Below are 16,313 nucleotides of genomic sequence, written 5' to 3'. Positions count from 1 at the left end.
CAATATCCTGAAAATACCAGATGAATTAATCTCTGCCTAACACATCTCAGCTCAAGGATTCTGCCTCATGTAGTCAAGGGCTTGCTACAATTAAACCTGAATTAAGAAACAGGTGAAACCAACTCAATTAAATAATGTATTAGAGATTGTAATAAGGAATCTCTCCTCTTGAATTAATATGCATCCCATTACTGTTCTTCTAAATGCTATCATATGGTACTTCCCCTCCCTCTGAGTCCCATTAGTCCTGTAGATACTTCTTAACTACATGAACATGTTATTGATGATGATCAGGATGCATGTGGTGATGACTGATTTTGTCCCAAACAAAAGAGAAGAGCAAATACTTAGAAAATAAAAAGTCAAATATCTCCATAGCTGGGCTTCACTGTATATTGCATGCCCTATTCAAACTCCATCTGAAAATCCATTTGAGGATTTTGATGGACATCTGATGTATGTCCAAAACGGTTTTCTCATTCCTAAATTTTGGTATAATTCTAGACAAATTACATGTTGGCAAATAGAAATTTATTATTTTCTATGGTAAGAAAATGAGCTGAAATTCTTTCCACTGGAGGAAGACACAAAGCTGTCTTCCTAGTCCATGAAAGCTGAACTTTTAAAAATTTATTTTGTAATTTCACACCAAACATAGAGCTTTCTGAGAAAGATATATTTTATAAAGAAAGAGAGAATCAAAATTATGCAAACCAGTGCAGTGTATTGATTAGTGTCCTTAGAAGTGAGCTGCTATTGAGTTGTGCACTTGAGTCTGTCTCCCGTGAGGAGGCAGGGAGCAGAGGACAGAATGAGGAGGAAAAGAAAAGGGAAATAAGAAGATAGCTTTATATAGCTGAAGAAATTTTCACTCAACCAACGTATTCCTTCAACAAATGTTTGGGTTTGCATTTTCCTGGATTTTCTCTGGCCCTCTCAGTCTCAGAACTTCCATGCAGAGATGAGAGCGTGGGCAGGGGAAGCATGGGGCATGACAGGGAGAAGCTGCTGTGAATGGGATCAGTAGACAGTTGGGGTTGTACTGATGTGTTTGTTGGTAGAGACTTACCCAATCCAAACTATCTTTGCTTGAAAGATGAGAATGAGGAAGAATACCAGGGTTGCTAGGCAAACTGAGAACTCTGATACAACAGCTGATGCACTTAACATCATGTTCTTTATGTGTCTTGATCAAGTATGCAAAGTTTCTACATTTAGTGTGAAGAGTGGGGGTTTTAAACGGTTTCCTCTTCTACTGCATGAAGTAAACAAGCAAAACCATAAGTGAAACTAAGGCACTTTCCATTTCTTCATTGTTACAGATGATGGAAAACTGTCCTTTGATGAATTCAAAGCTTACTTTGCTGATGGAGTTCTGAGTGGAGAAGAACTGCATGAACTTTTTCATACAATTGATACACACAACACTGAGTAAGTGATCCCTTCTTACAATCAGAAGCTAGACTGTCTCAAATGTCTCTAAAGTGTAAAAGTGAAGACTTTCTAAACCTTGTAGAAATACCTGAATGTTCCAACAAATGTGATTTGGGTACCGAGAACACAGGGTGGAAATGGGATGCCTTCTGTGTTGCCTACCTATGACAGTAATGGGTCTGTGGCTTCCTTGAGGCTTGAATATAAGTACCTCAATTCTTGACATCTCTTCACTTGATTCACCACCTGAGATATATACTTGGAGGAGATGTTGAGCAGGTAAAAAAAGTAAATGAGGGTGTGAAGAACCTCATATTTTGCTTTCCACGTAGCCAAACATGTGCCATTGCATTTTCTCTTAAGGTAACTTGTCCCTATCTACAGTGATTAAGGTACATTGAAAACTGGATGAATGGCCAGGCCCAGAGGTTGATGATCAGTGGCATGAAGTCTAGTTGGAGGCCAGTAACTAATGTTGCACCCTAGAGGTCAATACTGGGTCCAGTCCTGCTCTGATCTCACATTGCTGTAAATCAGGCATAGCCTCCCCAGAATCATCAGATTTAAACTGTCACAAAATGGAAGTGTGGAATTGGACTCCTAATCCCAAGGCATCCAGTAAACCATCCTGTTTTGAATACTCTTGGTACTAGGATGCAACAGAGATATAGGTTTCCCAGATGTATCAGTCTCCTTAACAGACATCACAGGAGAAGCAGCAATATAAACAGGTTATCGGTTATCATAAGAAATGAAGAATAGGCAGTCATTATTTCCCTAATTTCCTATATTTCCCTAATTTGTCAAAAATACTTATGTGCTATAAATTCAAAGCAGAAGGTTGCAGAAATGCTGCTAAATAAATAAGTGCTGAGTACAAAAGAAATAAGTGTAACATTTTATTCTCCTCAGGTTTCTTAAAATCAGTGGCAAAGACTGGGAAACAAATAAGATCTTCAACAGATACAATGTATGCAGTCTACCTAATCCTAGCAAAATGAGTCACACTCTTCTTAGAACACCATGGGAATTGGCTTAACAGATTAAGGGCCTTCACACAACTCCTTCACACAAATTTTTAACCCAGAGTGAAAGGCTCATTTCAGAGCCAAAGACTCATTCATACAGCTTTGGACTTCCTTGCATGTACCACATATTTGCATCAGAGGGGTTTTATTTTACCACGATTCCATTTGTCTGCATTTGCCAGGGAGCATCCTAATAAAGGCAAATATCCTTGATGACTATGTGAGATTTCTAAAACAAATAGATAGGGGTTCTAAAGCTATTTTTCTTTAATTTTTATTTGTAAACCTTTTTTTAAAATTTGTAAAATATTTTTATTTGTAAATTTTTTATTATTTGTAAATATTTTTCTCTTTAACACAGAATATCTGGACCTGAAAAATATGTAGAAAAGTGAAAATAACATTGCAGTTTCATGTCTGGGAGATAGGCACATCTGAATAATAGGTGAGACTTTGCTGAATGCCACAGTTACTAGCTGAGAACTGGGAATGAAACTGGCACAGCAGCCATCTGAGATAGATCATTCTCACTGTCCAGAAAAACTCCTGTCAAAAAGCAGGGCACAAAAGTCACAGAGAATATGTACTGTGAAGGAGCATATTTTTGTGTATTTAAGGGAACTGAACAGATAGAAGACAAAGAAAACCTACTAAATTACCTTTATCAATCAGAAGATAGGGTGCTTTCTTCTGACTGGTTGACATTTGTTATAGAGTAAAACCTACATGTAGATAATAAGAAAACACGCTTAAAGCTTACATTTAGAACAGCAACAAGAAGCCTTTTTGAGTGGTTTTTCATGAAGTCTTTAACCTATAAAAGGCTTAGTGCCTGACTTTGCAGCTGAAAGCATTCTACACTGCTTGATGTTTAACAGATGCAAATACATTTTAAAGGCTTTCCCCTAGCACCTTTGAAAGCCTTTGAGAACCCTGTCATCAGGCAGGCAGCAAGATGGAGTATGCCAAATATCAGGTGGATATAGCAAAGAAACACAGCTTGGACAGTATAATATAAATTACTTGTTAGTGTAACTTTCCAGCAAAAATCACATCAAGCAGATATAATAAGGAGGCAAAAACTTTACTCACTGGCATTTGCTGAAAAGGGCAGGTTATGTAAACTGTCTCAAATTAACCAGCTGGCTAAGAAAAGTAGAAAAATATTCATTGAACCCTGGGAAGTTTTGTAATGTAAGCATTAGGAGAATATGTGCATATCAAACAATCCCCAAACTACCTATTTTGTCATGTTTTCACTTGCAAATTACCCAAGGGAATGAAATGAAAATCATGGTTTGTGCCTATAATTCCCAAGTACTTTATGGCTGTCTTTTATTGAGGGAGGGTGAGTAATTCTACTCAGTTGTGTATCTAGTAGGAAAAGATTTGCACAGATTATTTTGTCTCTCTTATCCATTTAAAATGCAGACTCTGTCAAACTCTTGGCAAATCACTTATCTTCTCTCTGCTTCACTATTTTCAAAACGCAGACTGTAGTTCTCTATCCCAGAAATAAACACTGAGATTACACAGTGGTTTACACAACGCATAAATGCCTTCAACATATGGTGAGGGAAGCATGTCAGGATCCACTAGACCATTTATTGGAGTAGGTCAAAATTTCATACCTAGGTTGTCACAAGAACAGACTTCGAGTTGTTTCCACCTGCGTTAAATCTTTTACCTCTGCCAGCATTGAAAACCTCACTGTCCATGTACATGAGTCTTTGTATCTCAAAACCTGAAGATGAAGCAGTTGAGGTGGCCTTGGGTTGATTTCTGTGCTCCACAAGCTCAGGAAATCTGATTTCCCTTCTCAGTTCTGCTGTATCAGTCTTTTAAAAAAATATTCAAACATAAAAGACACTGTCTCAACACTTTCAAGGGAACTAAATTAACCAGGTTTTAAAAACCCTGCTAGATGAGTCCTAATGTCAGTATTGTTGAAGAGACATTTAGAAGATTATTAACTTTTGAAAAGACCAAGCGAAGCTAATGTAACATACCTGTAACAGAACAGAAGACTGCTAAAATTAGCAATTACCATTTTCAAGGTGATAGCAGGGGCAAATCACAGTAGGTTTGGCTTCCCAGTAATTAAGGTTGTGTCTGCCTGACTATGTTCTCTGCACCTTGTAGGCAAGTGTTATCTTATTACAGAGTAAAAGAAGAAACAATTGGTACTGCAGTGACTATAATCACCAGGAAAACAGATGCAACTGGATAAAGTTTCCAAAAGATAGGTGCAATAGGAGCTAGTTGTGCCAGGATTAATTTATATGTAAAATTTCTCTAGATCCCAAAGTACAGGTTATTCATCCAGGACAGAACATTGCTTTTACTGAAAATTTGTATTAGCTAAGAATCTTTCCTCAGTAGATTTTTTTGACATATATTTTGCAATTTATTAATATGATTATGTGTAGACTGATTAATTTTTTCTTTCTATTTCATAAAATGTATATTATCTTTTTACAACATTTACAGCATTAAATAAATACTGGTAAAGACACATCATACTAATTGATTGCCTGATTATTTTAAAAATTCCATTCCTTTTTTCCTTTTGATACAGCCTGGAACAAATACATAAATTAATATACATCGGATAAAAGTAAATTAATAACGATGCTATCACTATCTAGACAACCAGATTAAGTGAAGTACTGTGTTCATGCAAAAAGAAAGTATTTTTTCTCATAGTTTGGTACTGCTATGATGTTTTACCTTTAGTGAAGGTGTTTTAATATATTAATTGTATTTGTAAGAGCTGGCAATCAAAATGATAAATTGTTAGAAGTTAGAAGTTGTGGAGGAGTCTTCTGTCCACTGAACCATAAGCCAATACAATAATTAGTTTTAAGGTCAGCTACTGGATACACAGAGTTACACAGAAATTCCCCCCATGGGGAGAATAGCTCACAGATGTTCACAAGAAACGAGAGGACATGGCACCAATGGGCCACTGTGGTGACCCAGTGAATGTCAGTCTCACAATTTTTAATCAAGGCAGGGAGATAATACCAAGAATTACATTATATTTTAAATTAATTTTAATGTTTTTCAGTGAAAGAAGCAACTTCTGATTATTCAGAGATACTGTGCTTCAAAAGCTACATAAAGAAACAGTAGACTGCTTTGATTAGACCGTACAACTAGCATTCCTGATGCGTAATTAGCACAAGGTGACTGCTTTGTGGGGTGGCACAGAATACTTCCTTAAATGCAGTTTCCAGTATTGTCATTACCTCAGATTGAAGCTGAAAGACAACTAGGCATTTCAGTTCCACTGAAAGTCACTTCTATTTGGGTCTTTCCAGGATCTCATTAAACTTTTGAGAAATCCCTGTGCAATCACGTACCATCAAATAGTATAAAGAAGCTGTTATGGAGGGTCCCCACTCAGACACCCTCACTCTGCCAGTGTAAGATAAGGCTTTGTGTGGATGCAGCAGGGATTAGGTCTGGGCTGTTACAACCAGGTGTCCAGGTTCTCCTTTCCTAGTATGCAGCACTTGGCACTTTCATCTCCTGCAAAGCAGTGTCTTGTATTTAAAGACTCTTAAAAAAATGAAACCATAGGCAAGAAATCAAGAGAAGTGATTATTAAAGAGTTAAGTTTCAACCTAGAGTTGTACAGTGGTCCTTCTCCCCTTATTCATAATGGTTTAAGTGTTTTGCAGATAGCCCAAAAATAGACATACTATAAGCACCTGGGCAACATCTTAAGATCTGTTGAAGGTATCAAGAGGACAAGGTAGATCCCCATAGGGTGTTGGGTGGGAGTCAAGCCACCAAAGCACAAGTTAGATCAACGTGAAGGCATGGCTGTGAGCAGGGAAGGAGCAAGAGGAAGAGCTCATCTTTCCCCCCTGACTTGACAGATATTTGACATGACATCTGTGTTACACACATGTAATGTCACAGTTGGCAGCTTGTCAGTGCTTGTCCTGACCCCTCAAAAAAACCTCAATGCACTCTATGTGAAAGCTGATTTAATGTTTTCAGAGCTTTGTGAGGGTGAAAGAAGCCCAGTGTGGTTCCTTGCTCCTCTGTGTCCTCTTCCCAGCCTCATCTCCAAGCCACATAGTGCTCAGTGAGGCTCTGCAGGGCTGGTGGGAGGAATGGGAAGGGTGTTGAAGGCAAATGCAGGTGATGTAAAAGCACAAGAAGTCTTTCCTAGGGCTGACAAGAAGAGTGACAACACACAGTTCACGGAGGATACTGTCTGCAGGTTATAGCTGAAGTAATTGTGGACCTGAAGACCCACATGCTCTGCTGTCTTGGAGCATCCTCATTTTTAAGTCCTTGATCAAGTGAATGTGAAACATTGGTTTTGGTTGGGTAGCAATTTGTACTACCATGACACAAGTGTAAATCACTAGACACAGCTCAAGGCAAAGGCTATCAGTGACTGATGCTCAAAGCCATCTGGAGATAAGAGAGGTGAGCTGGTGGTGTTAACTACAAGAAACACTTTATGTTTTCAAAAATTGCAGGCTTTTACAAAGCAATATCTGTGAAGTTTAAGGCTGAAGAGAGGAGTAGAATTGTCTCACAGCCTTAAGTATTGTGTTTCTTAACATACTCTCCCAGACACTATTTTTAGGAGCAGTTTGGAGCACAAAAGTGTTTTACAGATTAAATAGGAAGAAGAATCATTGAACATAGCTGGCTTTTTCTGACGTCCAACTTGAAAAATATTGAAACTTGAAAAGACTGTTGTGGTGTTATTTCCATTGCTATTTCATTTGTTGGCCCTTTTAAATCACTGAATCATAATGTATATGCCAAACCCAAATCTGAAGATCACCTTCCTCCCATATTTGCATCTAATCAGAACAAAAGTGGTGTTTTTATTGTTACCTTGGTATTTCAAGTACTTGAACAATGTGAACTACCTAGTTTGTATCTTCACATTTCTTATGAGCTCTTACCTGTTTTCTAAATCCAACATGGATACATGTTCAGCGCACCTGTCTGGGGGTTGTAATACTGCTGAAGAAACTATTAAAACTCCCAATTATCCCAACTCAGAAAACTCTAACTTTGTGATGTTAGTGTTTTCTAAACAATTAATATATTGCATAATCTGGACTTCATATCTGTCTGTACTGAGTGCTTAGCAGCTTGCATGAAAAACAGTATTGCAGCACAGTTCAGCTTCAGAGGGAGTAGTTCTGCAGAAATATAGCTGTTTTGTTTAGATATGTTGCCCGAATAATTGTGCTCAAAGTAGAGAAAAGTATCGGTAGCACAGATCTTTTTCTCCATGGAGAGAAGTATGCAAGAAAAGTTTGAAATTCGTGGCTTATGGGGTGAATGCTTTTATAGCTCATTTTCTTGGTAAATGTGCCCCTGCTTAATTTTAATGTCAACTCTGATGAGCCCATGTTTCAGCAGATCATGAATCCTTGACATGGTTAGCAGCTTAGTGAAGAGGTTTTAGCAGTCATTGCAGATGTAAACCTCCCTTTTACTCCTATCTTTCTCTCTTCCCTCACTTCACTCATAACTTTCATGGAAATTGTTTTTCTGTAACGATATCCTCAGGGAAAAGGTGTCAGAAGATAATGAGAAGATTTGGCAAAGTTACAAACTAAGAGATATACAGAGGATCTCGAGGGGATTCAGTCTGCAGTGCTGCTGGAGAGATGGTGCGATAAATGCTTCACTGATTACTGACTCATATGAGTCAGTGGGGAATCAGATTTGTTTTTCTCATTTTTCTCATTGGTAAAATGACGCCCTCAACCAGGACCTTAGTTACAAGGTAGGAGGGATGAGGCAGACCTTGAGTACAGGCAACCTCCCAAAGGCAAGGAGGTCTCATTAAGCCTTTGCCTGTAGAACAAACTAAAGAGGATAAACTATGCACAAACCAGAGATGAATTTGGTGAGGATCTGAGAGCCTTGGTCACCTGTAAAGCCAAGCTTATGATGGGCATTTGGGGGAGTCTGTCATGCTGCATGTACCGCACACGCAGGGATGGGACTTGGCAGTATGGACAGACATCTAAACTTTCATGTGTATGTATAGGCAGAGGGTCTAAGGGCCCGCGATACTCAATTAAGTCACCTAAGAAGTCACTGCTCACACAACCTTCAGCACTGTTCCCCAGGCATAAGGCCTTTAAGATGCTCCTACCTGAAACACCAGCCCTAGGTGGACAGAATGACACTGGAGAAGCAGCTGGGACATGGGTGGTGGCAGAAAGGCTAGAGTATCTGAAACAACACTAGATGCCTATCTTATATCCAATTACTCAGGCTCCTGCTAGCTAGTCCACCGAAAACCCCCCAACTCAATTAAATACACTGGGGTTCATTTGCCTGGCAAGAGATTGGACACCCAGCACATGTATGGACATCTATGTTTAAGACTCAGCCCCAAAGCGAACCCACCTCCATCCCACCTGCCCAGATCTTCATTAGCAGAGCCCTAGTTCCTCACTTGAGTCAAAAGAGAAACGTTGAGATCACCTGCCCTAATAGCAAACTCCAAAAGATGTTGATTTCATGCCTGAGAGCAATAAGTTGTTTGGCATTATCCTTGCAATAGTGAGAACCCATCCGACTCCATTAGCCTGCAATCCAGTATTGTGCACTGCAACTAAAATGAAACACATCTTATACAGGACCACAGTGTTTCCTTCAGTAGTCTGCTTGTGAAGATAATAATGACAAATCTGCAGTAGTTTAACAGCCATCTAAGGATAGTAATTATCTGTCCCTTCGATGGTTTTGTTTCAGCTGGAAGGCATGTTTTAGTCTCACGCTATGGCTGATTTATCACAGTTTAATACAAGCACAGAGGAAAAAAATAATTAACTACTAAGTACAATGAAGAAAAAACAATATTATTAAAACCAGCATGAGATACAGACAGGGTCTTTAATTAGGTGAACTGCAGGTGAGTGAAAAGTGTTTTTTCTGAAAAGGAATTATTGAATGCAAAAAATGCAGGAGGAAAATAACACATTGGGTTTTGTCCATTTTTAAAAACTAGATCTTTTAGAGTAAATGAGAATTTCAGGCACATGGTGCAGCACTGCCATCAGAAAGGTGTGTTTGCTAGTATGTAAGAGATGTAATTGCAGCTATTGGCTTTAACTCTCAGACTTTTCAAGACAATAGCTACAGAAATCAGTTTGGAAATGAAGTACAGAGAAAAGGGCAAGATACAGGTCAGAATGAGCTGACTATACCCTTCAGTATTTCATGACCAAACACAACAAGTTCACTGAGAATGAGTCCTGATGCTAACAGATTCTCTGGTCACACAGACAGGCTGCAAATAGAGTTGCTTGGAAATTTTCCATATGAATGGTTATTTTGAATGGGAAATTCAGCTTTCTGCAGAAAAAAAATGAGAATCACACTGGGAAAATCAAATGGTAATGAGTAGTTTCAATTGCATTGACCTAAACGAAGCTGACCTAGAATGTTTCATTTTTTCAGAAGGTATTAATAACATTGGTTTCCTAGCAGTGAGCTCATTGCTAATGGTAGGTATAGTCTGAGGACATAGTCCCTTCCATAATCTGGGTTTCCCAGAGAACCTCTGCAGTTTTGTTATCTCTATCAATATGTGCATTTCCAAGGAGTTTAATAAACCAAAATAAACATTTTAATTTGTGTAACAATAATAAATTTAATCTCAGTTTCAAAAAAGTCAATTTACCTTTGCATAGTCTAAGTAACACTTAAACTGCTCAGTCTCAAATCATGTTTCTACTTAATGATAGGAGATACCAGCCTCAAACTTTCCTCCCTAAAACCAGATTTAGCAGAGATATGCACATGGGACCCAAAAAAGAATTGGTTCAAGCCTCTGAAATAAATCCTTCTCATATCTAAGAATGAGGAAAGATCTGAAGAAGAAAGCATTATCCTTTTCTAGATATGATAGTCCTGGCAATGAATTTCCTAAATTAGGTTGATTCATAAAGTCTCTCATAAACAGGGTGTTTCAAAAATGTGGACCAAATTTCAAAGCAATATATTTCATGGTGGTAACACGTTACAATTACATAAAAATTTATGAATGGTTTAATGAGTTATGAAGTTTTAGAAACCTTTTTATAAATGCTCTGTGTTCCCTTCACCTGCTGTACAGACAACATGGAGACAATAGTTGAATTACATCACAATAGTCGCTAATGGTGGCACAAACATGGTTTTTGATGTCTACCCACAAGAAAAAGTTGCAGGCTGTCATGTCTGGGGATCACGGAGGCCAAGAATGTAGCGTTGAATCTTAGGGTCCCGTGCGATCTATCCAACGTTGAGGCAGTGTGTCATTGGGTCCATCTTTTTGAAATGCCCTGTAGTATTGAATTCTTCAATAAAATAACTGCTTTAGATGCCAGAATCCATCCTTTAAATATCATTCCGCTACTGAAGAGATGTCATTACTTCTTCTTGTGGTCCAGGGAATATACGCGGATCTTCTGCTGCTACTTTTGCCTAGAGGTGCCTTTTGTCCCAGAGAATGGTATGTGTCAGGTCAGCAATGGGGCTGTGGATTGGTGGATTCACACCAATGGACGGGTGGAATAGCTTTAACCTTCCCTCCTTCCTGGCTGACCCCAGCCCACAGCTGACTGTGGTGCACAGAACAAGAGCGTGATCACAGATGCTTTGCACCCCTACGTTTTGGGCCACTTCCAGAGGTACCACAAATAGGCACTTTTGCTGCAGTCCACACAAGTGAATTTGCTGTCACTGAGCAACAGGTCTGATCAGCTTTGCAGTGATCAGGACTGCTCAGTGGGATATTTGTAACAGTCCTTTAAAAAACAGCTCATGTTATTAGGTAGGGAACATTTTAGAAACAAAGTCAGACATGTAGAGGGACCGCATTTAGTAGTCAGAAAGCAAATTGAGAGATGAAGTTTAAAAAATGATCATGCTGACATGGTGTGAATGCATTTGACTGCACTGTGTGCTTATCAGGAGTGGAGCTGTGGTACCTGGATATGAATCATCCAGCAAATATTGCAAATAACATGTTCAGCATTGCCAGTCTAATCTGAAGCATCCTTGGCATACGTACCCACTGAAATGATGAAGAGGTGCCCACTATAAACCTGAGTATTGAATTGCAGAAACAGCCCTCTGGTGTGCACATCACTCCTGCACTATTAAATATATTCCAAACTTCTTTAATTGCTGCTGTAACATCCAGCAGGGAGCTCAGTATTGTTTGTATACAGAAAAAGAATTTCTAGCTTTGTTCATGACTGTGTTTGAAGCAGCATATTATTACTGAAAGAATGAGATAATCAGTGACACAAAATTATAGTTTTCCTGCCTAGAACAGCATCCCCTTCAAATAGGATGCCAAGAACAATGGAGCCTCAGAGGGTATTTATAATAGAGAAGGAAATACTATGAGTACACTAGACTGAAATCCATGCTTTTTATGTCATTTCTATGCTCTGTCACAGGCTTCCTGAAAGCTGCTGCACAAATCACTTTGGACAACAATTTTCTTGTTCTTCAGGTGCCCAATTCTAACTGAAAATGAATTCAGAACCCAAATGCTTTTCCATTTTACTCATAGTCCACTTGCAGCTGCATCACTTCTGTCAATAGGACTAACAGCAATGTTCTGACGACAGAAATGCTGAACGCCTCTGAGCCCCTCCCTCCCTACATTGCTACAACACTGCTGAGGATACTGCAGAACAAGGACCAGAATGGATTTTAACATGACATTTGAACAGAGAACATTAATTTGACTGGCTAACAATATGAAAGACTGTTTTAAACACAGTTATTAGGCTGTATGTTAAGAAATGCAGAAATTTCTTTTACAAAGAGAAGGCAGATGATGTGAAGAGGCACAAAATGCAGGGACAAAGAACAAAGAGTAGGCATCATAACAGTAAAATCCTGTCATTTAACATCATCATATTCTGTCACTGCTTTTTGATTCAGTCAATTTTCCAGCTTTCAGGGTTTCATTTTGCATTCAAGGTGTGAACATCTGGACTGTTCCAAAAATTACTGCTGAACTGCAGAAGTGATTGGTCAGACATGATTGATCATTGATACCATAGTGATCTGTGGTGAACAGCCTTACGGGGTTGCAGACACTTTCTCCCTTCACGTGGTTTGTTGACCCAAGAGTTAAGTGTCTCTGCTTCAGCAACAGTTCTTACAGACTATGAATTTCATTATACTTGCCACCAAGGTCATTGGAAAACATCAGATGCAAGTTTCATTTGCAGCCATGCAACTTGGCCTATTCAAAGATAAGGCCACCTTCAGTTAATAAATGTTTTGGGAAAATCTCATTTACATCATCAATTAAAAGCAATCGTAAGTTTTAGTAGCCCTGAGTATGCAAGTGTGTGACAACCCAGGGTCCTGCAATTTCTGTCTATCTCTCTGATGAAATAAAAGCCAGATGTATGGAAGTTAGCACTGGTGAAAGTGACTTTAAGATAATACTGTGTCATCACTTTATTAAAAGGTCAATAAAAAAATCCCATTAAAAAGATAAGTGAAAAAAAAATCCTAAGTGCAATCAGCCATTCAATATTCACCCCTCAGCAAAATTCAAAAAGGACACACATGCTTTTAAGTTTCTTTAATAATCAGTTTCTTCTTCTCCTCCTTGGAAGAAAGTCAATATGCTAACTTTCAGAATTGAGCCGTAGGTCAAATGTTTCTTCTTTTGACTATTAAAAGCTCAGAAAATATTGCTTAAGAGAGAAAATATTGCTTAAGACTTAATCAAGATGAAATCTGAAGTGAACAGTTTTGAATTGTATAGAATACTTGCATATATTTATGTATTTATGTAGTGTTGGCATGGGAATGTGGCAATACAGCTATACTTTTCACATCACTAGTTTTGCTGAAGTTAGTACTAGTGAAAATGGTTTTGCATGGCCAAAAAGTCTTAGAAATTAGGTATGCTGATGGGCTATGTCTAGTTTTATCTTCCTACTGTACTGTGTCTCCCATGAAGGACTACTGCCTAGCCATAATCACAAACAGGAGAAAGTTATTGCATTTTCCCTCATTTAGCATGGAGATCTGAGCTCTCTGAGCCATGCTGTCCAGCATCACAGCCACAGAAGAGGAGTACAGGCAGAAAAGTGGGGAAAAAAAAACAATTTCTGGTGTTTAGATGGAGTTCTGCCAGCACTGGGACCAAATGTGTAAAGCCTGAGGAGCAGTAACTCTGCACCATGCTGCACAAAGGCTGCATGAGGAACTTCAAAGATGGTTGTTGGTGAGAAGGAAGATGCCAATGGAAACATGATTGGAGAAGGAGGACACACCTGCAGCCAGTTCCAGAAAGGCTGCAGCACAGCTACAGCCACTGGCTTAGGACAAGCCTCCCTAAGCAGCAGAGCAAGACCAGCCAGGGCCAGGCACTCACATCTCCTGCTACAGCCCAGGCAGGGGAACTTCATGACCCAGTCAGGCTAATATTTTAGTTCTACTGTTTACCAATTCAACACAAAACAGTATTGAGCTCACTAACCTTCTATATTCTTTGCCTTCCAGCAATCTTGACACAGAAGAGCTCTGTGGTAAGTTCCTTTTTGGTCAAGAACATATTCTATGTCTGTGGGAGCCTTGCACAAGTGAACACGCCATGTGATTTTGTTGTTGTTGTTGTTTTTGTTTGGTTGGTGGTTTTTTTTGTTTGTTTGTTTAGTCTTTGTAGCTCAAATACAAAGTAAATTTCATTGAAATAACTCCTGGGAAAATGCAGATGGCTTATAATCTTTTCAGACTCTGTCATCCATCACATGCAGAAATTACTTGGAAAATATTTTTCCTAATCAGTACTTCTCTGAGCTTCAAAATTTATTCTGATGTAAAGATAGATAACTTATTTTCCTTTCCTGTGAGATATTTTTTCTAGTTAATTCATCACATTCAGAAGTACCAGTGTTTTAGCAATTTTGAAAGAGATTGTCATATTGGTACCCCAGTGGAGAAAAATTCATTACTTTCTTTCAACATGAGCCAGTGAAAACAGCAGTTTAACAAGTTTTATCATCCTTCATCAAAAAAAGCTCCTATGAGGCCTAGAATTTGGCCCAGTGACTCATTCTTGTAACCAGTTCTGGACTGTGAGTCTTTTCCCTAAAGCACTAAACCTTACAGCACTTTATTTCTGCTTGCAGCAGAAAACAATTCACGGAAAATTTCTGCAAGTCCTCCCACAAAATGTCAAAAAAAAAAGTTATAGGTGAGGTAAAGATGGTAGCCTGATTAATTTTTCAATAGTCAAGAATGTTGAAGATCTATAAAAGCTGGAAATACTGCCAAGTTGAACACCAGCTCACTCACCCACAGAGTAACTCTAGCCATGGCCAAGAACCCACTGAGAGACACCTCAGCCTCTGGCTTACAAATATATGACAAGAGACTCAGCTGAAGTGAATTGGGCTATGATGACTTCTGCTGGTTAAGAATCTGGCCAAAATTATGTAAAACTGGCCAAGGAAGACAGGTGTTTACTGCTCTTGATGTTGCTTAGCACCTAAGCCCTGCAGCTACCTCAGGCTGGCCAGAGGACTTGGTGGGGAGTCTCAGCCTAGTGCTGCCTCTATTTACTGTCGGTTTTGATTAAATGTGGGCTGCTTCAGCTGTCTTTTAAATCTTCCATAGGTTGCCACTAGGGTGTTTCTCATCTGTCATACTGGTACAGAGTTTGCTTAACATATGTTAAAGCTAGTGATTATACAGCTCTTTTTGAGTTATCTCAGTTCTCAGAAATGAAGCTTCACTTCCAGGATACTAATTCACGGTACATTTTCATTCTCAATAATTTCATTCAGCCTCTCAGCAATAACGGGTTATGTCACAGGGCTCCTTAAACCTTATGCTTCCGTTATTCCCCTGAGAAACTCACACTGGCATCTTAAAAGCCTCAAAGTATTGCTATTTTTTATTCTAAAAAGCTTCTATCTAATCTAGTTCTTCCTGTCTGCTATTTAGATGTTGTTTTTCATGCTCTTCCAGGTGATCTGCTGTTTCAATACCTTGTCTAACACAGTCTCTAGCTTTAATATAATTTTTGTTCTATGTTTTTTCCTTTCTGTGGCTTCTTTTACTGTATTTTGCTGCACCGAACAAATGGGAACTCTGGTCATGGTTTCCCAGGTTTGCTTCCTCCTCTTGCTGTAATCCCTCTGACTAAATTATGCCCCCTGATTTGACATCAGATCTTTCTGTTAATGTGTCCTTTCTTTGAGCAGCTATGCAAGGACATCCTGCAACTTACACTATCACCATGATTTTTATTAAAAGTATTTTGCATGGATAATGTTTGTTGTAAACATAATCGCAGCATCTGGCACTAGAAGCTTATCTGAGCAACTCATGGTTTCTTTGCTTCTCAGAGAAACAACTGGTCTCAGCTGACCCCAACACACAACAGCCCCCACTTGATCTTATCTCCAAGGGCTTTGCCAGAATTATTCATTTTTTTGTCAATGTAATCAGATTTACTACATACACAGGAAAACTTCATTTCATGCTAGTAACTGTAAAGTAGACCATTAAACTGAAAATCCAGTTAAGAAAGAAAAGATAGATATTTTGAAAATAGGTCTGTTTCAGCTCTCAACCTATATTTTATTTTTGGTCAATTTAACAACATATTTATTGAAAGAAAATGTTTTGAAATACTGATTTTGTTATTTTAAGTACTCTGTGAATGATTTTGATGGAAATAGTACAAAATTTTAAAATAAATTGTACTTTTCATTGTAACTCTTGCTAATTTTGTATATTTAAATAGAGAATAATACCATAACTGAATTCAGACTTGATAAAATTTCTATTTAATGAAACAATATTTTTCAGATC

At 38.5% G+C, this 16,313-nt stretch overlaps 1 protein-coding gene across 1 annotated transcript in view; it reads left to right on the top strand.

Annotated features, from left to right (window-relative positions):
* The window catches only part of NECAB1 (N-terminal EF-hand calcium binding protein 1), a gene marked incomplete at both ends in the record, with an annotated part of 57,580 nt that overhangs the window by 14,558 nt on the left and 26,709 nt on the right, over window positions 1-16,313 (top strand). The window contains 2 exons of the mRNA XM_080338740.1: window positions 1,323-1,431; window positions 13,995-14,020. Coding sequence (XP_080194866.1) covers window positions 1,323-1,431; window positions 13,995-14,020 — 135 coding nt within the window. The remainder of the gene's footprint in view (window positions 1-1,322; window positions 1,432-13,994; window positions 14,021-16,313) is intronic.

Source organism: Nesoenas mayeri (assembly GCF_963082525.1).
Source record: "Nesoenas mayeri genome assembly, chromosome: 2".
NCBI lineage: Eukaryota > Metazoa > Chordata > Aves > Columbiformes > Columbidae > Nesoenas > Nesoenas mayeri.
The sequence above is the reverse complement of the archived record's forward strand: the minus strand, read 5'-3'. Positions and strand labels throughout refer to the sequence as shown.